We start from the raw sequence: 26,980 nt of genomic DNA on the forward strand, positions 1-26,980 counted from the left end.
ATGGATGTTTGCTTGTAGTAAAATGCAAATAGATTCATATATATCACACTACAAAAAACTCAAGTCCAAGAAAATCACAAGGACACATTCTCTTTTCTGTTCATATGGCTTTTTTCATAATAGCCAGAAACTACAGACAACCCAGATGTCCCTCAACCAACAAATGGATAAGTTCTTTTGTTTATTTACACAATGGAATACTACTCAGCCATTAAAAACAAAGATATCATGAGTATTAAAGCCAAATGATTGGGGCTAGACAATATCATACTGAGTGAAGTAACTGAGACCCAAAAAGAAATGAATTGTATGTTCTCACTCATAAGTGGATATTAGCCATAAAGTACAGTGTACCCATGCCACACTCCGTAGACCAAATAAGCTAAACAAGAAGGAAGGTTAAAGTGAGGATGCTTGAATATCATTTAGGAGGGGGGAAAACCATTCTAGGTGGAAGCTGGAGGGAGGGAATTGGGTGGGAGACGGGATGGGGAGGGAAATAGGAGTGGGTGTAAGTAGAAACAGGAGAGAGGGCCAGAGATACAGGTTAATAAATGGAAATGGGCATTGGATTGGATTGCCAGCACCCACAGGTTGGCTAACAACTATATTTGAAACCCCAGTTTCACAGGGTCCAATACCTCTACCATACTCCTTGTTTGTACCTGTTACACATACATATATGAAGGAGAATCATCCAGTCACATACAATAATAACAAAATTAGATTCAAAAAGAAAATGTAATCGTTTATTGAGAGGAATTTAGAATCATTTCTAAGCATAAAACATGGAATGGAAAGTTGAAGCAGAAACTTAAATTTATTCTTTAATATCTATTAAATTAAATGTAGCCTATCTGTAAATATAAGTACATAGATCCTCCTATGCATATGAGCCTAAAAAGAAATCACTAGAACCTTCCAAGGCTCGTGGATCTCTGTTACATTTTGTTTCCTATGGCCATTTTTTTTCCATCTCCACGAAACAAACTATTGGCATCACATCACACCTATAAACTTCCAGTTCCTATTGCCTCAAAACAAATTACCTCAGCAGTCTACATTCTGTGCCCCAATATCTGAGATGCAAATAGTAAGAAAAGAAGATAACGATTTATCTTCCAAATGAATACAAAAGAAAGCAAAAGATGTAGCTTGCTTTTCTTATTTCAAATTGGAGGAATGAAATTATGACCAGACCTGGGAAAGGAGAGAAATCATGTGCACATGGAACAACATCCGGGGGAGCACGTGTGATGGCATAATTTCATCACAGTTTCATCGAACATCCATTGTGCCTTGAGGAAATACTTTACTTTTGATCTCATAAGCTATTTGGATGGCATTTTTACATGAATTACTCAAAAGGAAGAAGAGCCTTTGAATAAAAGCACACCCTCTTTGTGTTCTTGGGTTTGAGAAGTAACCCTACCTAGAATAAACAGTTTTAATGTGTTTGTTATAATGTCATTCTTTAATAGCACTTTATGTTAGTAACACTCAAGAATGGCAACATAATAGCCTTGGGAAAACCACAATTCTAACTATTTGGAAACTAGGATTTTATGAGGTGAATCAATAAATACATTAGAGTCACTAGGATGAAGACGGCATTTGTTACGTTATGAAGCTTGCTCTTCTGCCACATGATGCCTGTACGCTAAAGATGTTACCATTGCGGGACCAGGAGGAGGGGAATGTGCACAAGCAGTCAGCCATGTGAATGACTTATGGATGGTAAAAGTCACCGATGGCATGCGTATATACACATACATGCATATATATACATATATGCACTATATATATATAGTGTGTGTGTGTGTGTGTGTGTGAGTTGTTTTCTTTTTCTTTCTTTTTCTTTTTCTTTTTTTTTTTTTGGAGGGAGAGGTTTCAATTTTTGTAGCGTTTGGTTATTTGAATGAATGGTAGATAAACGCTTAGAAAAAATATTAAAATTTTTCCACAATGATCTTTTACGACTGTATTGTTGTGCACAGACATCCACCACAGCCTCTGAATATCCAGTTAAACAGGCACTCTGTTTTGCTTGGTCTTGTTATGTCTTTGTCTAGACTTTTTGCTTTTAACAGTCTTAAATACACAGCAAAGCTGGCTGCCTCTCCTGGCTTTGGCTAGCCCCAAACATGTCAGCAACTGTTCTTTGTTTCCTTAATTTTTTTCATTTAGATAAGAAGCATAAACGATCAGAAATATATCAAAGCTTCTTTTTAAGCACATTGAATTACTTTTTTAAAGAGCATCTTTTAATTCATAAGGAAACTGAAGAACAATAAGACAATCAAAGCAAAGCTGAGCAATCTTGTTTCAGGAGCTGCTTCAGCTAGTTTGTTTCTTAAGACTCGTGTTGATGTAGGTAGATTCCCCTGGAACAGACAGAACAAAGTGGCGATGCTCCCCTCACTCAGATGAATTGTATGTGCTGGTTTGGGGCTTCCTTCTCCCATGTTTATAAATGCCTTTGTTACTTGTAAAGCGACCAGCTGATCCTTTGACCACAGATTTTCTTCCTGAAAGACTGATGTTGAATTTCACATAGAATTCAAATACTCCTTATTGTTCTAGCAAATATGGCCATGTCATAACATTTTAAAAACATGTGCATATATAATGTGTTCTGTCCAAAAACTTTCCAGGTGGGGACTTATGCAGAATACTGAGGTAGAGAGAAACACAAAATCTTTCTCAAAATAAAATCATGAGCCTGGAATTAAAATGTAGGTAGAGTGGATTTATTTGTATACATTCCCAAACTATAACTGTTTCAAATTATACACATGATATATTATGAATAATTTACATATGCATGGTAAACATAAAATACTGAGCCTAAAGATGTATCTATTTGCATATGCTAATATTTTTTATGAATATGCATAGAGGTGGATGGCTCTGGATGGATTCAAGTTTGGACTTGAATGAAGGCTGCTGGTCTAAAAGATAGAAATATGTATACATTGTTTGTTAATTCTGAAGTATTTAATGGTTTGCTTTTCTAACACTGAATAAATAATTCTTTAATAATTCTGTCACATTAACACATGCCACCTTAAAAAGAAAAGTGAAAGACATCCTTGTGGGAGTTCAATGTTTTATTTTCCAGACAAATGATTTTTTTCAACATCTAATTAAATTCTCATGTGCTAACTACATCGTTTGCTTACTCTACACAGGGTGAGCATTCACTGTAAAGACAGCTTCATCATGCTAAATCTAGTCACGAACCTACATTTTGGGGAAAAAGTGCATTTCTAGGTAATTTCATGTACTATGTACAAAAGAAAAACAGGTTAAATCATTAATTTTCCCAAGTAAACAAAATAAAACCAAGTTATCACCCATATTCAACATGTAGCAATTATGTCTTTGAGAAATACATATGTTTTACTTTTGGCCGGGTTACACTGAACAGTAATTTCTCTATCTTTAAAGGAAAATAATTGAATATTTAAAATGCAATTATGGTTAAAAAAACAACAGGAGGTATTAAATAGAACAAATAATAGCATAGAACTAAACACCAGTGAGCAGCAGTTTGAAGCTTAGTGGAGCAAGGGTAACAGTGCCGTGGAAGTCACTTTATTTTAGCTCTGTTCATACAAAAGCTTAATTACAAACACAGAGGATGGTGTTAGCATTGCACGTAAACACACTGCTATTTTTATGTGTATAACAAAAGCCAAAGTGTGAACATTTTATACATGCTATCAGTTTGCATATGCTAACACTATAGATTATTGTAACATTTGGGTTCATTTATGCTCTCTCTTTTAACTGCTGTTTTCTGTAACACTCAAGAGCACCCTTAGAACACCAGATCATTTAACTAACATTTTCTTTTACATCTTCTGATAATGAATGTATTCCCTCCACCTTTCTTTGCCTTCTTTTCCTACTTCCTGCCCTCCTTCTTTCCAGTCAGTTTGTTTTTTGTCCTGCCTGCCCTCCTTCCTCAGCATCTTTCTTCCTTTCTGTCTGTTTGAGGCCAGGCCTTTGTGTGTGCTAAGCATGTAGTCTACTACCAACTTACACACCTATCCATAATTTTACTTCCTGGAATTTTGTCCATAGCATTATAAAATGATGTAGATCCCCTTTAATTATGTTCTAGATGAACTGTTAATAAGAAGTGTGTTTCAATAATGTTTGGTAAAATTTCTCTTTTTATCTGAAAATACAAATGTATTAAAATGAAGTTAAATAAAATGAAAGTTGTTTAACTAAAAGACACAAATGAAAGACTCCTATCTTTTATCCCTTTAAATTGTAGAAACTAATCTTAGTATTATAATTTTCTCATAAAACAATCCAAGTATATAATTACAAGAGAGTACTAAAATTTTTCAGTGATTACACAGGTCCCTGAACATGTGTATCAACATTCCTAAAGAAGTATTTTAAGTGGAAAAAAGTGTCTGGGTGAAAATAGTTATTCTTCAAAAGAAGTCTGTTTTCTTTATAATTTGTTGTGATTTTCTTTCTTGATGTAATAATAACCTTCCCATCACAGATATGTTTACAAATCATGATACTTGCCTGAAAAACCAGTAAGGTGTGTGAAACTGGTTTCTCCAATATATAAATCACTCCTAGAATTTGAACCCTAATGTGGAAAACAAGCTACATTTTACTAATTCCTTTACATGGCAAATTGTATACTTTCATCTCCCTTTTTCTTTTGGATAGCTCCACTCTACATGGAAAAGTTGCATGTTTTAATAATGTTGCATCCCTGTTTTCTTTAATTTTTCAGGTAGGCTAGGAGATTAAAACCAAAACAGTAAATCAATTAAATAATGCAAGAGTTTATGCAAGTCTATAATAACTTAAATAACTTCCAAAAAACAAAGTGCTTTTGTTTGGAAGATGATAACATAACAGTAGAAATGCCAATGTCTCACTGATAGCTCTCCATCAAAGGCCTGAATAGTACAGGCTATTCGTTTTGTCTTTCTGAAACAAGAGAACAAAGATTGATGGCAGGTATCAGCAACTGATACATCTTGAAATCTTAAACAAAGGAACAAGCAAGAACATAAATCACAGGAAGCTTATGAACTCATCACTTTCTCTTTATGAGTTGCTCTTGACTTTACGTAACATCTGGATACTGTCTTCCTTGTCATTTGTGTAACCTACAAGACATTGGATGTCACACGCATTTCTATGACATTTGCTATGTGAAAATCATGAACCGGAATTCATTGTCATGTATAAAAACCAGTGACAATTAGAAAGCTAAACCCCTAGAGCATAGAAGAAACAGCACAGGGTAATTTATGGCCCTCGCTCAACCAAGGGTGTAACAGTTCTGCTTCTGCTGTTGCATTGTTGTTGAAGAAAAGACATATAAAGATATAAATAAAATCTGGGATAAGTTAAATATTTCTATGCACCATGAGGACCATGACATGTCTAGTGCTAGTCTGTATCATAGTCTGTATCATACAAGAAAATGCATGCTCATTTCTGTCCACTGAGAACGCACTTTAGAGTGAGTCTCCTGCTTTTTCAGGAATTTCTCATGGGTGAAGCACAAGATTTTACTTAATAGTTGACTAGTGAAGACAGAGCATTTGTTCCTGGAAGGAAAACTCCATGGATGAAGGTTTTATGGTTCTGGAAGCTGATTCCTCCTGTTTCTGCTTTTCCTGCTGTTGATTAGAGCCTTGAGCTTGCCATAGTCCCCTCTCATCTTCTGTGGCTCTTCACCCAGATGCTGCTGCTGTCGGGTGTCTTTGCAGTACTGATGGATGAGCTGCATTTCCGAGTGGCTGAATGCCCCCAGGATGTCCTTTGGATGGAAGGGTAGAGCCCTCACAGAGCCAGCCCATGTCCATGGGGACCACTTGTCTGTCACAACAGCCACCATTTCTGAATCTAAAACTTTGAAGTTAATCTTGGCTATGGTCTGTTTGAAGCTGTTCTCAGTGGCAATGCAGTGGTAGAGTCCTTGGTCAGAATCTTGAACAGAGCGAATCAGTAGTCCTTGGGAAGTGGCTATAATGCGCTCATTCAGTTTAACCTATGAGAGAAATACAGTGAATGTCCCAAATGGAAGACTACGCTTTTAGCATAACACAGTCAACATATACAATACATGGTTGACTTTCACAACTAGGCAATAGCATTGAGGATCTTCCTTCTCAAAGTATACAACATTATGGTTATATCCACTGCACATAACACTTTTCTCTGCAATGTATAATCTTGTCCCCTGGGCACTAAACAAAGACATAGTAAAGTAAGACACAATGGGAAAATGTGTTTCTGTGTTGACTAGTTTTATACCAACTTGACACAAGCTAGTTATCTGAATGGAAGAAACGTCAACTGAGAAGATGCTTCCATAAGTCTATGGTTAGTATGTACCGTATGAGACAAAAATAATAAATGAAAGGAAGAAAAATGCATTAAACTGATGTGTACTCTTTTCATTATATCTCTTATGACATTAAAAATAAAATAATGCTTAATCCCTGGTAAGGAAAGGAAAGGCAAGAAAAAGGAAAAAGAAGGCAAGAAAAAGGAAAAAGAAGGCAAGAAAAAGGAAAAAGAAGGCAAGGGAAGGCAAGAAAAAGGAAAAAGAAGGCAAGGGAAGGGAAGAAGGGAAGGGAAGGGAAGGGAAGGGAAGGGAAGGGAAGGGAAGGGAAGGGAAGGGAAGGGAAGGGAAGGGAAGGGAAGGGAAGGGAAGGGAAGGGAAAGAGCAAGCCAAGGGAAGCAAGCCAGTAAGCAGCATTCCTCTATGGCCTTTACATCAGTTCCCATCTCTAGGCTTCTACCCTGTTTGAGCTCCTTTTCTGATTTACTTCAGTGATGGACACTGATATGCAAGTGTAAGCTAATTAACCCCCCCCCCACAAGTTATTTTGGTCACAGTGTTTCATCATAGCAATAGTAACCTTAGCTAAGGCAGTTCTCTTTAGCCAAAAGTAGTTTCATTCTTCACAAACACAAAATTAATAGGTTGGTTTTTTTCTTAGTTTGTGTTTTTTTGTTTGTTTGTTTTGTACCTGACTCATAGGAAACAGTTATATTAATGGAACTCTTATGTGGCATCTAGTCCTAAAATTATTTTTATATTTGCAAAATTATTCACTTGTATAAGCACAAAACAGATATGATGTGGTTCATTTCTTTTTATTTCAATAAGTATTCTCAGCACACATACACACACACACACACACAAAATGAAAGAGAGAGAGAGAGAGAGAGAGAGAGAGAGAGAGAGAGAGAGAGAGGGTTTTGAATACTTCCAATGGTCTTGCCCAAGTGGTGTCACACACTATAGAATGTCTAAAAATAAGTTGCAAGGACATTACAAGACTTTCAAGAAAATGTCATTTCTACAATGTAATAAAACATGTGGTAATGTTGAGTCACTATAAAGTGTATAATGGAAAGAGATCAATGGATAGATATTGGCTACATACATGAGATCAATTTGGTTTACAACTGTAGGTTTTGTGTTGTCAGTGAAGAGAATGAGAGTCCATGTGGAGGGAAATTTGATGACATCTATATTCTGGAATCTCTCTCTCTCTCTCTCTCTCTCTCTCTCTCTCTCTCTCTCTCTCTCTCTCTCTCTCTCAACAAAAACAGAAATATCTCCAAAATTGAGAGAGGTGATGCACTACAGGTAAATATTTTTACATTACAAAAGCTCTGTACAAAAATACTTTTCAAGGTTAAAAAAAATTCAAGTCAAGGATTGCATTTGGATTGAGTTACTATGTGTCATGTACCTAAAGGTGCCAGCCTGCAGAAATCAATGTGATTTGGATTCCCAGAAACTGGAATTACAGGAGTTTGTGAGCTTCCTGGTGTGGGTACAGGGAATCAAACTTCTCTACAAAATCCCTGGTACAAAATTTAAACTAATTCAGAGAACATAGGGAGGTCTAAAGTCCATCCCCCCTGTCCTTACTCCCAATGAATTGAATGTCCATTTGTGTAAATGGTCATCAGCCTATAATTTAATGCTTCAGCTTCATGAAATTCAGAGTTGTGAAAGACTACGTAACACGTTTGAATAGGCAAGTGTGAGAGTTGGCCATCTTTTTTCCTGTGGAACTGAGGTCCCAGTCATTTTGAGAGTATCTGCCTACTACAGTCTTCAGTTTTGTGCACTTGTGTAGATTGAATTAACAATGCACAGGAATAAAATCACCTAATTCGAACCCACATAAATGCAGGACCTTGTCCAATTTCCACTTGGCTCCATCAAAACTGATAGCGTATTAACAACATGCAATTTCAGAATTAGGGGCTGTATATATGTGCATGTAATTTTTTCTTCTCAATTGTGAAGACAGTGTGATAACAATATTATTGAATTCAGCATTTACAATGTGTCAATATGTCAATTTGCAATGTTATCCTTTTCAAACATTTCTTTATAATAATTGAAATTTTAGAGTAGAAATGTATTTATTTGCAAATCTAGGAGACTTTTTTCATACTAATAAATAAATCCAATGGCCTCATATACACTGGTCACATAAATTACCTGAATAACATATAAAGGTCATGAATGCTAATGCAATGGAAACATGACCACACAGCAGAAAAATGTTCCTTGCTTCAAAGAATTAATGTTCAATGGAATTTCTTGTGGAGGAAAATGGAACATTTTTAAAGGTCCTTTTATTTTGTGAGTCACACAAAGGTGCTGTTGTATGCAGTCTTAGCTTCTGGATTTGAAGACATCGTGTATCTTTCACAAATGCTTCTTTTTTGACTGTGTCTTAACACTTGCACTCTTGTTCCAAACACTAGGCTATAGCTGTGGCTCTCAGAGAGCATTTCTAATTAATCCTTCAACTCTAAGGACAAAAGATTTTAAAGGGGATGGCACTTGACATGCCACTGACATAAGAGGATGTTTCTATGTCTCTCCTTCCCAGTTTCATCTGTGCCCCCCTGAGGAATGGTGATTTAGTGCTCCTTCTACAGCCATGATGGATGGCTGGGGATGCGGGGGCGGCCACTCACCTCCTTCCTCCTGTCTTTGTCTTTCTGCAGCAACCACTTGATAGATGCCTGCGGAGACTTGGGAGCACACTCAAGGAAAGTGCTGTTATTTCTTACTCCATACTGAACAATTTCAGCTGCATTTCTGTATGCTGAAAAGCAAAAATCACAGCAGTGAGAGAGAGAGAACTGATTTCAGTGATGACTCTTCTCTGCGAATGCTTCTGTCTCTAAGATTGTGCTCAGGATGGCTGTCACGAAAAGGGAGTAGGCACAGCTACTCATTAGAGAAAATGTTTCTGTACGCTCTAGCAGTTTTTAAATGTAAAGTAAAACAGACCCTACTAAATTACCTAAAGTTGTGTTGGTACACATTTATTGCTCTGCACTGAGGATTGTAATGTAGCTTTAGTTATCTAATTATTATATGATTATGTAATTATAATAGCCTTTTAGTTAGATGTTCTCAGTTGTGAAAGTGTGTGTATGAGTCATAAAGGAATATAATATGTACAATATCTATACATACACACACACTTGTGTGTGTGTGTGTGTGTGTGTGTGTGTGTACTATATGAAGAAATATACTGTGAATGCTGTTTGAAGCTCCAGGTAAAATGGGATCTTGGTTCATGCCATCCATGAAACAATACTCAGTGTGGAATAGAAGAAGCTCAACCAGAAAGTGTAGAATGTCCACAGTGTGATGCGATGGTTGGGTAGCCAGGCTTTTGAGTAAGAAGAACTTGGGATAAATTCCTGTGCATCCATACTACCGGCTGTGTAACATGAGACTTGCACCATCTCTGTGCTCAATTTTTCCATTTCTAAACAGTAGATTATAACATTTTAAAACTTCAATAAAAGCTTTACAGCAAATAAAGCACTTGCTGAAACAAGACACACGTTAAATGAGCAACAGAATATAACATTTTAAAACTTCAATAAAAGCTTTACAGCAAATAAAGCACTTGCTGAAACAAGACAGACGTTAAATGAGCAACAGAATACTTTATTTATAAATCAGAGATAGAGACTGATGTTGGTATAGGTTTTAAACAATGAATGAGATTATCACAAGAAAGCCCTTGAGCCAAAGCTCAAAGTCAGCACAGATATTTGACAGTATGTCAAATGTCACTGTTCTCACCACTGTCAAAAGGGACATTATAAACAGGAGCTGGCATAATGTTCTGTAAATATGCTTCGTGCATAGCATATGCAGAATGGATGCATTCCCCCGATTTAGAGGTATAAAACGATGAAATAAATGTCTACCTCGTAGTGATATCTTGTAGCTACCATAGTAAGGAGCAGGAATGGCATCCTTTACTACATGAAGGCCCAGGCTCAAATGTGTGGTAACTGGGAGTCTTCCTCCCTAGCTCAGAACTGCTGGGGCTACAGACCTGACTGCTGGGGCTGCAGACCTGACTGACACTCTTCCCTCCAGCTGCTGTTGTGATTTTAATTTTATAAGGTTTATTACATGAAAATTTCAATATAGCTTGATCTTTAAAGCCACATGCTTGCTGCATGAGGCGGCCAGGAGGAAGAGCTGTTTGAGGAAGAGGAAAGCGATCAAGGGATAGTTTAACAAAATGGACTTTCTCTGTCAGGACAATGAGGCAAGGTTGGGTTAACTGTCGAACAGGACACAGGCCTGCGATTGAGTCTCAGCCTGGATCTCTGAAGGTTTATTGTCTACATCTATGGGATTGGGAATAGTATATGTCTCTAGAAAGGGATAAGTAAATAAATAAAATGTGCTATGAACATATAATGAATTCTATAAATAGGAAAAATTCATGTCTTTTAAAGAGATTGAAAACATGAAAAGAGTGAAACAAATCTTCGTAGATACTGTGTGAGTCCATTGTACACAGTATCTGAAATACTGGGACTCTTAGGAGGGGAGACCTGTTCCTGTGTGAGCCCACCATACAAAGTCTCTGGAATACTGAGACTCTTAGGATGGGAGGACAGTTCCTGGCAGACACTAGGGGACAGGGAATGATTAGTGAATTGTCAACAAATTCTGTGGTTAAGTTTTGGAAGACAGTAATCATCATACAATACCTGGCAGGTTGTTATGCACTGTGATTGTTCTAAACAGATGATTCAAAATAACTAAAGTTGTAGATGTTTTCTTCAATAAAATGGTGTTAACTGTATGGTTAGGCAATTTCAAAATTAAAACTTTTGCCTCAGAAAGAAACAAGTAGCTAAGAAAATCTGTGTTTCCATTTGTATGTGAGACCTACCAGCTCACACACAGGCAGCCGATTGCTGCAGAACACTTGTGCTTTGTAGTTCAGTATTCACATGAAGAGTTTAATTATCATTAACAAATAATTCACCAACTTAGGATGACATATTCCTAAGTGAATGCCATGGTGAAGATCCCTGACTAAACAAGGCACAGAATGCTGCTACTGTGCACCCCGATGAGATGAGTGCTTCCTCTCTTCTCGTACCTTTCAGATTGAACCCTCGGCATTGTGTCAGTGGGTTCCCGTGTCTCACATCTTGTCTTCGGCTCCTCCTGTAAGTGCAGAAAAGTATTTAAAAGATTTGGCATTAGTGACAACTAGGCCACATTAAAAATAGCCCTGTTTAAATATGTCAGCCTTCTGTTTGCCCGGGCTTTAATGTAGAGAGCAGATTAGGGGGGTCTCCTTATCTCACTCAGGTATCTGACCATGCCTAGAGCCTGACTGATAGGTGGGACCCGTTTTTCCTTGACATCTCTTCAGTGCCTCTCCCTGAATCATCTGTGCGCATACAGCCACAAAATCCCCAGTTGATGCTAGATAGTCTAAATAATGGCATCAAGTTTTATTTCATAGCTATTAATCCAAAATGCACTAAAATGAAAACACCTAAACAATAAACATTTTCTTCTTATAAAAGCATTCCTCAAATAAGCATGCTTTTGTTTAAAAGTCTATAGATGTTTTAAACTCTTTTGAAACATAAATAGGATTGCCAAATACAAAGGAAAATACCTTTTACTTAAACGATTTTCAGGTTTCCAAACATGGAGATATGTGTACAGTGAATTCTAGAATGTTTATGTACATATTTTTATATTTGCTGTATTTTCTCATACAAGTATACATATATATTATAGAGTATAATAGAACAAAGATATATGAATATATATGAAAAATGCTAGAAAATTATAGATATGATGCCTTACCCTATTAATAGCAATATTCTCATGTTAAAGATATTAACATTTATTTAATATCATAAAATGTATAAGCTGTAATAGTTTCTCTATCCCCCAAAAAGCTTAGTAGGAGATTTTTAAGGTTTACTCTGCTCCAAATCAAATGGATTTTTTGCTAGGAACCTATTAATAGAAAAACATTTTTAAAACTGAGCTGGAACCCTTGTCATGGAAGATTAGTTATATAAATTGTCTGGGATTTGCTCATTATGGATTTCACTGTGCGCGACTCAGGTTCATGTGATCTGTTAATCTCAAATCATAATGGAGAGGAGAGCAGCTAGATATATACAGCCAACACTGAAAGTCATACGGACCCTCACTTTAAATATTGGGATCACAGAGCTAAATGGTTTATGAATGAGAATAGTATTTAATTTGATTAATTGGTAAGTCCTAATATCTTGGTCAGATGATCATGTATTAATCAAAATTAATAGAAATAAAAATGCCCACAGTGCTAATGAAACACACAAAGCTGTATAAATCTCTAAGTCAGCCATAGCTTAAAAATCTCCATGTAAAATTATAAAAAAGGATAGGTACATTATGTTCACCAATATCTTTTTTTTCATTTTAATATTTATATTTTCTATATTCTTTGTTTACATTCCAATTGATTTCCCCATTCCCAGATGCCCCCTCCCCATATGTCCCATAAACCTTCTTCTCTCCATCCATTCTCCAATCACCTCCCTCCTTTTTCTCTGTCCTTATATTCCCCTCCAAGGCTAGATCAATCCTTTCCAGGATCAGGACCCTCTCTATACTTCTTAATGGGAGTCATTTGTTATGCAATTTGTGCCTTCCACCAATATCTTAATAGAAAGATTGATTTTTAAATTGTCCCATTCAATTTTATATGTGTATAGTATCTCTCTCTCACACAGAATAGCAGACATACCATTCACTCTTATGTAATGAAATATAATCAACATCCTATTCTGGTTTTCCTGCCTTGTATTTGCACTGCTTTCTATTGTACATCTTGGGAACATAAACTAAAAGAACACTTTGTGAGTGTTCTTACTGCTCACCTGGTCACTCTCAGTTTCTAGACATTCAATATCACTCACAATGTATAAATTTATTGCCCTGTAGTCACCACCATGGGTTGCTTCTCATTTACAGTGCATAACCTCTCAAACTAGGCAAAGAGAACTTGCCACATCAACTTCCAGACATTCAAATAAAAAACCGTGTTATAACTCTTTTCAAATGATGAGATCAGTGAGAGCCTTTGGGATGTGTCAGTTCCCTTGAAAACATTCCTGGCGTGTAACAGAGCCATGCTGGTAGGGAGCGTGATATTAGATTACATGTAGGATTTGGGATTTGGCTCAATTTGCTGAGGTTTCATCATTAGTCTCAATTCTTTTGGATAAACAATGAAATCATTTTCTACTTTCACAGAAAAGATGTTTATAAAGATGGAACTGGTTATCCTATCTTACATTTACTATCTGCCTGAATTCAAGATAATACACACAGATATTGAGAAAAACTATGTATTGTTTACTATATACCTAATTATTTCAAAATAAAAAATCGTTTAGACAATATTTAATGTTGTGTAAATGTATGGATTTTGCTTTCTGGCTGTGACTGTACTTCTCTGCTTATATGTAAAATGTAAATTTTTCTTTAGTCACAATACATTTATCTATGTAGTGTTTGCAACAGATAATACCAACAGAAAAGGAAATGAATCCTGAAAATATTAAAAAATGGTCTTTTGCACAACTATCATTTAATCTGGGTCTTCAAAACAGGGAGACTAAATCAACTCCTTCTCTAAAAACACTTTACATTCAGCAAGCATGTTTAAGTTGAAAATATTTTGGAATATTTAAAGAATATAGATAATTTTAGTGAAACTTGTACTAGCCAAAAAGAAATATGGGTAAGCTATAAATACTGGTAAGATCATCTCCCCCCCCATCTTTGTGTGTATGTGCATGTGCACGTGCACACACATGTACAGGTATGTTTTGCATTTTATAGGTCTTTGGGGTAGAATATGAGATAACTGCTACTTTATTTTTTAGCCAGCACGTATGTTTGAATTCTAGGCACAAAAGGAAGAGCAATCAGTGTAAGACAGTTGCAATACTTTGTATATACAGATTCACGACTAAATTTATGGTTTGTGGCAGTCGAATGGCAAAATGAAACCAGGCTGCAGTACGAATCTTAGAAAATGTAACTGGATTTGAAATAGCGGAGGCAGCCTGCTAAGACATCTAGAATGTAAAATGAATCACAAATATGTGTTAATACTACTCATATGGAATAAAGTTTCACTTGAGATGCATTGCTTATGTGAAAAGTAAAGATTCCTGTCAGCCTAGGACAAAGTCTTTGCAAGGAAGGGTCTCTGCCTTCTGCTCTCTCACGTTACAAGCTTATATATTTACATACACGCTGTTGCTTGCATCTTATTTATAATTCCCACTTTACTTTGTTCTTTAGAAAGTATCATGTATGAGTTTTGTCTGGGATTAAATCTGTCCAAATGGTCAGGACTCTAACTCTGGTGTTAGAGACACCATACTTAGTTCTAGAACTCTTAGGAAGAAAAATGTGTCACCTGGTCAAAAACTGTGGGAACACTTTCAAAATACTACTTTTATTATATTTAAACTACAAAACAAATATTGTTGAAAAATCTGCTGGTAGCCATAAAAATCAAATTTATTCGAGATTATGTTTGAAATTTGAGTCCCTCACATGCCTCTTTCAGGTTCTCGCCTCTTTGGCCAGTGTAAATAAAAACAATTGCTTGGGAAAGAAAGCTGATAGAAGTGAAGGGTTTCCTGTCCAACTCCTATGACAAATACAGGAGAACACTGAGTATTTGAGGAGAAAGCAAGCCTCTGGGTTAACCATGGGGTCCTCCTCAACCTCAAGCATGGAAGAAAGAGAGATCTAGTCCAGGCCACTCCTCTCTCCTTGAGACTCACCCTTCCTTCGCTACTCCATAGCCTTGCTGGAGTGGCTCATAGACCTATGTGCTTTGATATCTTCTTTCTCCCTCCTACCTGATCCTTTCACAGGGTCAACTCTCAGACAATAGGCATTCCCTACTGCTCTGCTGTTCAGAAACTGGGAATTCTTGACTTCTCTAGTTCTCTAAGCCCTCACACCGACAACAAAATGATTCTGTGAGTGTACAAACTCAGAGCACTCTTTTGCAACCTCTCCCTCTGCCATCCATGCAAACCACTCCTATATGTGACCTAGAGTATAACCCGCGTCTGGATCCTTTGTCCTCCTGCTCTGTTCCAACTGCTTCCAAGGCCATTACTCCAATGAAAGCAACACCCAGCCTGTGTTGGGAGCCAATAGTCAGATGGTGTCAGTATGTCATCCTAAATCCATCAGTCATCTCTATTTCCATTCTAAACAACAAGACTGAGTTCCAATAAATTACTGATATAGTCCTCATTATCTGGCATTGCAAACTTCTTTCTAGTCTTCCTTCTCCTTTCATTGTCCTGTCATGATCTTGGGTGTTTTCTTTTGAATGTCTGATAGCACATTTCTAGAGTGCTATTCCTCCAGAGGATGTCTTGGTATTGCCCTTCTCACATTTTGTCCTGGTTTCACATTTCTGTGCCAACCATGGCTCTCTCTGACTGTCCTCTCTACCTTTCAGAAGCTGCTTCCTACATAATATAACCCTCTTTTCACTTTTCCATCCAGATACCTTGTAATTATTTGACAAACTGGTAACCTTCTCTATCTGTGGTCTATCTTCTCTCTTGAGAATATTTTATACCCAAACACAGATTTTTAATTTTTGATGTTGCTTTTCATATTTTACAGATATTTTTCTACAACAGTGTCTGAAAAGGATTTATTTCAAGATAAATACTGGTGAATTAGCAGACAAAAAGTGACAAGATGCCCTTGATATATGAAAGGGTCTCATACAGCTTAAAAGCCATCTATAATGGTTGCCAAAGTTGTTTATACATGTGTATGTGTGTGTGTGTGTGTGTGTGTGTGTGTGTTTCCATTTAGTTACAGTTTGTTTGCTTTTATAGGGCATTGTTTTATTTTGTATTCCGGGTTTTATTGTTGAATTGAATTTAATTTTTGAAGAAAAAACTTAAAGTTGGGTGGGTAGGATGGAGGATCTGAAAGGACATGAGAAATGAGAAGATATGATCAGAATACATTTAAAATTAAAAATGGGAGGCAGAGGCAGGCGAATTTCTGAGTTCGAGGCCAGCCTGGTCTACAGAGCGAGTTCCAGGACAGCCAGGGCTATACAGAGAAACCCTGTCTCAAAAAACCAAATCCAAGAAATTAAAATTAAAAATGGTTTTAAATAATAAAAATGTAACAAAGAATTAAAATCTGAAATGCTTTCCTGGACAGTTCAGTGGTTCTTAAGTCTTTAGTCATCTGTATCCCCCACTAATTTTTAATAGGGTTGATATAAAACTTTAACAGGGTTGTTATAATAATCTGTTTCACAAAAAATATTTTAAATGTTTAGGAACTCAACTATCTCTGAGGTCTGTATGTTCATTGATATCTAATCAGTGTTTTCACTGGAAATACCTTCCAACTTGCTTTTAATTTTTTCTGAGACTGGGGTAATCTTACCTAGAATGCTTATACTATCCAGCAATTATGCATTGACTGCTCAAATAGGTAGAAGCATGTACAACTAGGTTTGGAAAACAAGCCAGGTGTTTAGCTTTGCTAGAATGGCACAGGTAGTTCTACTTGAAACACTAAGTTTTGAAATTAATCTGTATAATTTACTAATTATATGAAGTTCAAAAACTTTGTTGTAGGAAAATATAGAGAGTCATGAAGACAGAGCTCAAAATGCCACCTCCTATGTCTGATGGGTCCTAGAGCCTGACTTTCCCAGGAAGAAGATGAGAACCTCAAATCATAATGTATGTCATCTCTTTCCCTGGAAGGCTGTATGCAATGGTATACGTGGCTTCATTTTGTACTGCCTTTTAAAGTGAAACTGGCCATAGAACCTAACTATGTCTGCCCTGAAGACACGTGGGGTACACTGGGGTTTTCCCATGCAGGGTTGGCACTCACCGCTTCCCTGTAGGGTAGAACCTAGAGCAAGAGTAGCCATCCCAGGCACAGTACGGATCCCTTGCCAGGCAGCAGTCAGCACAGGCTGTGCCGTAGACGTGGCAGCGATGCAGGGAGACTTGGGAAACCCCCTCGTTGGAGCTCACATACAACTGTTGCTGTAAGAAGAATCAGGATGACTTATTTCAGATGTTAAAAATTAAGACTTTCAGCACGAACACATTTTAATATATGGCCACAAACCCATGGATTTCTTTAGAAACAGACTCAAAACAAGAAGCAAGGAGAGGATAAAGCCAAAATAAACAGAATTTTCCTACATTTATATGCCTATAACATTACCACTTTCTGCTAAAATAATACCTCTTAGTGTACCATGTAGAATGGTAATAGGTTTTAAACATTGGAGTTCATTGTTCTCTAAGATTTGACCTATTTAGTGCAGATTTAAATTACGATGTTTTCGTTTTCCTTTGACTGCTGTCTCTTAGCGAATGACGAGGAAGCTTTCACAATCTCAAAGTCCAACAGCACAAGTCAATTTTGAAATAAAAGGCAGGTTTGTTCAGAAGGAAAAATCTTCTAGATGATCAGACATATTTAAAGTGAAAACATTTGGATACATGTATTTGAAAGTAACACATTTCTTATTAATACTATTTTTAGATTATTTGGAAAATGTAGTTATTTGTTATGTGGGGGTATTTGGATTGGATGTGCATGCATGTGACATGAACACATCAGTGTGTGTGTGTGTGTGTGTGTGTGTGCCTGTGTTCTCACACACAGGCCAGAGGAGGATACTGGGTATCCTTCTGTATTCCACTGTTCCATAATCCTTTGAGTAAGTTACTGCACCTGGAGTTGTGGTGAAAAGCTTCCATCCTCCTCTCCCTTCTGTGGTACAGTAGAGCCCATGGTAGCCTCTTGTTATCTAGTAAGGTCATCTGACCAGCCCTAATATAAAGGTTTGCATTTAAATATGATTCACAGTTTCTTCTTTGTCTATCAATTTTATTTACCCCAGAGTAAAAAAAAATTAGTTTACCCCCTTCATTTGTAAGATATTGAGAAAATTTTAAAAACACATTTTACTAATTATTTGAGAATTTAATATTCTGTATTTACTCATGTGTTATAGTGTTCTTCTATAACATGAATGTCCCAGGGATAATAAAATGCTCAGAAGTGAATTGGCAATGACTATGGATTAATTACAACAAAAGAGAAAAATAGCAATGAACAATCAATCTGTAAGTTTCAGTTCCAATCACAGGAAAAATATCTCAGTCTATTGTGTCTAACATTCAAGTTTATTGAATTTTGAGAAATTGTCTGAAATTGATGGATTTCTATATATTCATTTACATCTTGAGAAAACAACAGCATGTTCTGTGTTTTGTCAATTATAATTCACCCAGGAACACTGGACATAAATGGTTACCACTGGACCCTATGACAGACTATGTAATTACAATTCCTTGGGAGGTTAAGTCAGAAAAGTGACAAGATCAAGGCTTTCCTGGTTGCAGAGTGACTTCACAAGACCACCTCAGGCACTTAATGAGACTTTGCCACAAAATGAAAAGTTAAAAAAGGAGCTTGGGGATGAAGCTCAGTGGTAGAACATGCTTAGTGTGCAGGAGGCCTCTACGTTCTATTCCAATAGTGTTCATTGCCTAACTAAACATGTATCTAAAGAAGAGAGGCAATTGACAGTATCAGACTCATTAAAATATTTTAACAATCCTAGTTTATTTGAAAAATGAGAAAGCATGGTTTTATTCTATGTACTTTAAATTTTTAGTAATGTCAATATTTTGCAGTTGGGTACAAAGAGTAAAATTGAAAGAAACAGAGGTACAAGATGTATGATTTAATAATTTGAGTACTAAGAAAGACAGCAATTTCATAACTAAACAGGTATAACATTCTCTTCACAAACTGTAGTCTTCCCACCTCAGAAAGTAATAAAATGTTTAGCGAAGCCAAAGATGTTCAGTAAACCAAGTTATTACCCTAGCTGTGACATTCACTGCCTCATTGAAATAGTTTAAGCCATCTGCAGTATAAGATGTTGAAAACCAACATAACAAATGACCTATAAAGACATTGAGATACATTTTATATATGACTCTGATGCCACACAAATGACTATGAGGACTTTGAATCTTGCTTCTATATTGTGTCTTTCCATTAAGCCATCATAAACAAAAAACTTCCCTGCTGGCTTCAAAGACAATTCTGACTTGAGATCAACTCCATAGGACATTAGCAAAATGACAAATGACTTCTTGTTACTTGGGAAAATGTTTGTTATGCACCATGCAAACATTTTTACAGATGAGATCTTTAACTCCATTATGTCATATTTATTTGTTCTCATAAAACTCAGTCAAGTGAAAAGATCAGAAGTCTGACTACGAGTACCACATCATGTCTAGTATGTTGGATATGGCAAAGAGCAATGCAATTATAAAGTCAGTTGTTCAAACATCTAACATCTTTAGTCCCTGTTCCAAGAAAAATAGAACCCAAGGTTCTTAGAGACAGCACTAGCTAGTGCCATTTTATTCTAGATAATTTACATACATCATTTGTGAGAAAGTCATTGCTTTCTAGATGTAGAAACTTAGGTCAGTGAAGTTAAACAACTTCCCTGTAATTTATAGTCAATTTGAGATTAAAATACAAGTAAAGATAACTCATCCTGACTGTAGGGTGCTAGATCTTGAGGCTTTGAGAATTGGAGCAGGGTGCATAACAGACATGAAAAGTTAGAATCCCATCTCCTGTTTGTGATAATTGAATATTTGTATGTTTAAGAAACTTAGGTTAACTTAATTCTTGATAATCACCATCACTTAGTACTTTTCCAAATCCACATCCCTTAGATAGGGTACACTAAGGGTTTTATAGACATACATAACCCATAAGAAATAACATCGCATGATTCTCTCAAAGATATAAAGCTGGCAGGAAATCAGAAGTGGGTAGATTATTCATTCTAGCCCCTGAGAAGGATGTCTTGACATTATCGCAGCTTAAATACTATGCTCATTCCTTTTAAATATTGATTTTTATTAGAATAGAAACACCGCTATAGTTGAGGATATAGCATATATAAAAAGCTGGAATGCCTTTTGTATATATGGTCTGCTCTCATTAGCTTTGATGCAAACATTCAATTTTCACTAACAGAGAGTGAGGTATATGTTAAATTAGAGAGGATTCTTGATGGTTGTCAATATTAAACTAGTCTTTCAGAAGTTAAAAAACATGCTTTCATAATTAGAATATTTTATTATTCATAGAACATGACACAAAACAGTTCTTACCTTTTTGGATGAGATTTTCATTGTTGTTATGGGAACATGATTCTAAAGGATTAGAAAATGTACATTACTTGCTCATTTAATCTTTAGAAGCAGTTTGTATGTAAAGTTTCAGTTGTATAAAAATTAAAAGTCATTTTTTCCAGTGCATATACTCTCTGTAGTGTGTATTTCTTCTTTGAGACTACAGATAGATTCATATAACATGTGTTTAAAGTTGAAAGAAGTACAATTATTATGCATTAATGACAAGAGCATTAAATGAAAATGGACAAAGGAGATCAGTGAAAGGAGTATTTTGAACATTGACTTGAGCATTGGATCTGTGCAGGAGGAGGCTGAGGTGGGGAAAACTCTGCACGAGTTGTTACTATTCACCTCTCAAGAGTTGTTTCAGAAAGACCTGGTATAGCTAACCAAGCTATAGCATTCTCATCGGTAAAAACAAACACCTACATAGCTATAAGTGTCTTTTGTGAAAGGATTTTCTGCAATGCTAATCCTTCTGAAAGCCACTTGAGAACTTTACTTCATTTAATTTTAAACTTAAAGTTAAATTTCTGATATTCTGATGCTGATCCATGATTAATTCAGGAAGGGTGAAGCTCCCAAATCCAATTCTTGTCACCATTCTAATTCCTTTGGGTTGCATATATTTGTTAACATTTAAAATGGACAATGGTAGTGTCGCTTACTTTCAGTTGATATGATTTATATTATCCTTCATTAACATACTCACATACACATGTGCAACATATGTGACGATTTACAGTTACTGAATTAATGGCTCAATGTACCTCACTTCAATTTCAGCTAAAAGAAACTAGACACCTTCAGAAACATGAATATAGGATTAAAGAGGAGTTTATGGTTCTGTGCTGAGTAATACCTCCTCCTATTCTTTAGAAACACTACACTGATATTTCTGCAGTATGCCCATATGACTTAACTAAGGATATTTTCTACTTAAATCTATTTTATACTTACATGACCATCATAATATATCATGCACACCCAATGATTTTTTTTTATCTCACCTCAAAAATGTGAGACAAACACATGCCAAAGACAATTACTGCAGTTGCCAATAGTGGCTTTTGACTCTGCTGTGTCAACAGCCACACAGACATCAGTAAGGAAACTCAAACACCTTTTTGAATGATGTCCCACACATGAAGTGTGACTGTGTATTTCCACTAGGAGTTTCTTTTTGCTTGAGGATAAAGACAGAACAAATCATGTACCAGTCCATACATAGTTCTCACTTGATCAGAATAACACACACATCTTTACAGATTTTCCATAATATATATATTTAGACTTGTGTCAAACTCACTTCATTAAACATTTCCAGATAACCAAAACTGATACTTAAGTATTAAAAATGAAGTGTTTGTATTATATAACTTTTTAGTATCTTCAGGAAACATCAACTTGTTCCTAGTTGGTTGCATGAAAAAAAGGTATACTATGTAACACAATTTTAGTTAAAGCAGTGAAACATTCTATTTCGTTACAAAGCCAAGCAACCAAACTGCTGCTGGGATAGATACAGTCAGTATTTATCTTAGTGTGATGGTCACAAAGAACCTACTGAAAATTAGAATCAAGTATTAAAAATTATAAGCATAATATTACACTGGATAGTAGTTGGAGAATCTCCAACTGATATTGCACTCTGTTTATTGTTTGATTCTTCAATTGTAAAATGTAATTGCAAAATCTACCAGTGTTGTTTCTTAAGCAATTAGATGTTTATGAAACCAATAGCTTCAGTGAGCACAATAATGATTTTAATGAGACAATTTGTTTTGAGTCAAGTCAGCTAAGCAAAACTTAAATGGTGAGAGATTGTCTACTTCTGGGAGTTCCAAGGTACTACCGATTAAAATCCTCTGGCTCTGTTCTTTGGGATCCCATGTCTCTTAATTGGCATTGCTGCAAAGAATGGTTTATGAAAGACAGGTTTCCTCACTAAGGTTTCTTTACAGTTCTTTTTTGCTGTGTTTTCCCCAAGCTTCCAGATAAAGATCATTATAAAGGAGCAGTGGTTATGCTAGGAAGGAAGCAGCTAGGTAGGACCAGTACAGATTAGTTCTGCTAGTTCCCATACCTGAAGAACAGGCAGCAGAGTATGATGGCCTCAGGCTGTTATTGTAGCACTTGGGAAATTAAGTAGGCTGGAGGTCAGCCTATAGTCAGAGAGATTGTCTAAGTTATGCAGACGGAAGGGGTGTCTTGGCCAGTGTCATGAATGGCAGAGATCTTAATGAAGTGAAATTCTCCAGTGTACACGTTGTGATTTTTTTCTATTTCATTTTTAAAAACCCAAGATAAAAGGAGTACAATACTGTGGAATCTCAGGAACAGCCAGAACATAAAGCTTCAAGTACCAAGAAGGGACGTTGGTTTTATTTAACCAGCGTGGTGTTTGAGTGGAAAGCAATCAAACAACAGCAGCTTTTCTTGAAATGACTGGTTGTGAAAGTATGAGGAAGCATATATATAATCACTAATGTGAAGGCATTCGGGTTATAGTGGCATGTGAAGCGAGTGATAAAGCCTCCTTCATTACAGGCTCCCGTAGACCTTGGCAAGAAGGGCTCATATTTTAAAAATAATGATGACCAAATCTCTTTGAGTTGTGATGATAGCTGGTAAAAAATGTCAGCCTTTTATGTTGAGATAACTTGAAGTATAAGAAAATACTTCACGAAAATATTTGTTCTCTATTTCTCCTTTTATCTGATGCTTTCCTACTCTTAAAATTTATTACATTTGCTTATTTAATCTTTTATTAGCTATTTTTACTGGCGAGAGTAAAGGAATGATGTCATCATGCATGTGATGAGATAGACAGTAGAAGGAACCAAACCTTAAAGACTTCCAGCTCCTCCAGAATGAGCTCCCCGCTGACAGAGCTGTTGGTAGGAAGTACCACGACCTTCTGCACAGTGCCCCGATCTAGATGGGAGAGAGGTGGAGATGCTATAGAATATTGCCTTCAGACTCAGAATATTGTTAATACAAGAGTCTAGTCCTCAAACAGATTAAACATTTATAATACACTGAATTTCTGTCTAATACCATGTATTTAAATTGAGAATCTATACAGCTAAAAGAAAAATATGGAATCTTATATTTTGCTTAGTGTTGAGTCACAGCTCTCCAAGAAGAAATATGTCTTTATAAACATCATCCGCATGTTTTCAAAAGTTTGTCATCAGGAACCCATATTCACATATATGTGTGTATATATGTGTGTGTGTGCGCACATTTGTATGCACACACAAACACAAAATTATACATACATAAATCTGTAAAAGAACTTGTGTGTCAGGTATATATTCTTGAAATATAACAGGAAGTCTTAAGTTTTGCTGGTAAAAACATTCCTACTTCCCCAAGCCAACATTATAAAATGATATCCTATCATTTTGTTAACATTTAATCTGTTTTGGTTTACATATCTGAGGAAATCCGAGTAGAAATGTTTGGCTATCAAAATAGTATAAAGTCATCAGTCCTGGACAACAAATGTTGATTATCAGTTTACACAAGCTAAAATTACATTACAGTGTAAAATACATTACAATGTGCAGTTGAAATGAGAAAAATAATTGTGGTTTATTTTTGGCTAAAAAAAGTTATGAAATAATCATACTGATAAGATTTTACTTATTGTTTGACAATATTTATTAGTGTGTTCTTAAGATATAAGGGAAATTTTGAAATTACATGGCCCAATAAAAATGTTCTTGTATCCCATAGACGTATTGAATAATCATGATTCTTACAAAAAAAATGGTTTCTAAGCTGATATGTATAATTCAGATTGTTTTATAAAGTCATGCAGACACTTTTATACATGTGGTTATTTTACTTTACCAGTTACATGAATTATAGATCTAAGAAGACTAGTTGAGATTTAATAATGAGAGTATGAAAAAAAAACTATAAGTACTTTGGTAAAGAAAAATGTAATTATTAGTTAAAATAAGTAACTCTTAGAATAATTCATAAAATGGATCATAAATATCAAGTTATAAATATTCTCAGTTGCAACTGTGAATTTATAATTTACAATTATCTATCATCCTCAACAGATAAGATGGTTTTTACAAGTTTATTTGAGAAATGTCCACAAGATGAGTTACCTAGCAAACTGTGAGGTATTTTTAATAACACAAATCTTAAACCTTAATATCTATCATTGGTTTAAGTCTATCAATAAGTTACATTAATGTAAAAAATTATACTTGTGTTTACAATTCATATTTTATGAATCTTACCAAAAGATTTACAAAAGTTCTTAATTTAAAAAAAATCATGACTTACAAAATGGTACAAACCAATAGAATGATTTGAAAAAGAAAGAACACTACTAAAGCTAGGCAGAACAGTAAGGCCTCATGTTTGCTAGTACAAGCACTAATCTTAGCAGGGTGTAGCACATGGGAGTGTGACTTCAGAAGTGTTCAAGGTCATTCTGTGAGTGCCAACTGTGTAAAACCAACCAAAAATTACTAGTGGTTCCAAAGCATTGAATATGCCTTGTGCAATTTGCAAACTCACATTGTTTCCCTTCTCTGAGCAGCTCCCTTAGAATCTTCCCAGGTGATGAATTAAGGAACCTCTTAGAGATGCTATACAAATATGTTGTAATGGAAAATGGATGAATGTGGTTACAGATGTTCCTCATTTTCAAAGACTACCCATCAAAATGATCAATGGAGTTATCCAGAAAAATTGCATATAACCAAAAGTTTTAATTAGAAAATTATGAGAGTATGACATGTTAGAAAAAGATGTGTGCTTCCTCCCCCAACATGTCTGTTTGTGTATGTGTATGTGTGTGTTTCTGTCTCTGTGTATACATGCATGCACATTTATGAAGATGCTCCTGTTGTATATGTGGTCTTCAAGGGCTTAGAAAAATCAAGGCAAGAGTGGGAGTGTCGAATCTGATTGACATTATGTATGATAAATGTCACAACCTTTTCTGGCTCCTTACTTTAGTGTGTAAGGACTACTTGCATTCTAGCCTTCTCCACGGTAGTCGAGACTTCCTCTGCAAAAGTGTATCTTAATTACAGTGTCTCTTAAAGACATAACATAGCTGTGAAAGGTTCAAATAGTTAGGTTGCTTTAGCCATTCCATAATGTATATGAATATCAAATTATTGTGTATTTACAAAATAAATGAACAATATCCACTCTTCAATATAAAGGACAAATAATTGTATGTTCTTAGATGAGCCAGAAGCCTCTTGCTAATATGTCAATGTACTATGAAAGCAAATGTTATTTTATGAATCATTTGTCTCTTCTAAAAGGCTCTTGGTAGAGATACTCTATTTATTCATAATCTAGAAAAACTATAAAAGTGGCTTATAAAATATGGGGAAGAACATATATTTGACTCATTTGAAAGAAAACATAGGTTATCTCATGTCTTGGTTTTCATATTCTAGATTTTTAAAAATTTATCTGTCATTGGTAAGTGCACAGAAAATATATTTACAGTATCTCAGGCTATATAACTCACTTGAAAATAAAGTAAATTCTGGTTATCTGCCATCCATTTAAACTAATTGACTCAGTAGAAAATTATCGAAGGTCACTAGTGAGCAAGACTGTAAAGATAAAAAGATAAATACACTCAAGTGTTCATGGTATAAAATTTATGGGTTTTAAGTCTAGAGTTCATGTTAAAATGTTAGGCATTGTGAGATACACATTCCAGAATGGCCATAAAGATTCCCAGCACTGACATCTACATAAAGCCATCTCTGTATCGCTCCCTTTGAAGAAAATATGGTTATCAGATATCTTCTTCTTAGGGATACTAAGAATGGCTTTCTTTGAAAGTATTCACCATTATAAAAACATGTTTTTTCCCTTTGGCAAAGGCATCATGCCCACAATAGAGTTACAGTGATGCAGTCTCTCACTTTTTTCCTGCAGCTTCACTTAGCTTGTGTGTACACAGTCAATACTTTCTCAGTGGGTGTCTGTTACTACAACTTATATCTAACCATTTTCCCTCCTTTCATTAATATCAACAAGCAGCTTTTTGAAAGAACATGCCTTCCACTCTCAGTCTACATCGTAAAGGATGCCTCTGTATTCACCAGCTCCAGGGAGAACTCCCATAACATCATCCTTGCCTCTGTGCTCACACAGGAGTAAGCCAAAAAACAAGTCAGGGCATGGGACTACGCCACAGCATGGTTCCCCTTCATCAGGGTATTAAATATTTCCACATAGCCTTGCTAGAATCATTCCAGCTACTGTGCACCGAAACCCCCTTGGAGAGTCAGCTACACTGAAGGCAATACTG

The 26,980-nt window shown here is 35.8% G+C and overlaps 1 protein-coding gene across 1 annotated transcript in view; it reads right to left on the bottom strand.

The window, feature by feature from the left end:
• Nucleotides 1-2,728: 2,728 nt before the first annotated feature.
• The window catches only part of Sema3c (semaphorin 3C), a 155,894-nt gene continuing 131,642 nt past the window's right edge, over nt 2,729-26,980 (bottom strand). Inside the window, exons 13-18 of the mRNA XM_052173113.1 lie at nt 23,513-23,601; nt 20,641-20,682; nt 17,303-17,460; nt 11,469-11,536; nt 9,013-9,143; nt 2,729-6,043 (exon numbers count right to left, since the gene is read on the bottom strand). Of these exons, the coding sequence (XP_052029073.1) occupies nt 5,630-6,043; nt 9,013-9,143; nt 11,469-11,536; nt 17,303-17,460; nt 20,641-20,682; nt 23,513-23,601 (902 nt within the window). The 3' untranslated portion in view covers nt 2,729-5,629. The remainder of the gene's footprint in view (nt 6,044-9,012; nt 9,144-11,468; nt 11,537-17,302; nt 17,461-20,640; nt 20,683-23,512; nt 23,602-26,980) is intronic.

This window comes from Apodemus sylvaticus, chromosome 2 (genome assembly GCF_947179515.1).
Source record: "Apodemus sylvaticus chromosome 2, mApoSyl1.1, whole genome shotgun sequence".
In the NCBI taxonomy this organism is placed as follows: Eukaryota; Metazoa; Chordata; class Mammalia; order Rodentia; family Muridae; genus Apodemus; species Apodemus sylvaticus.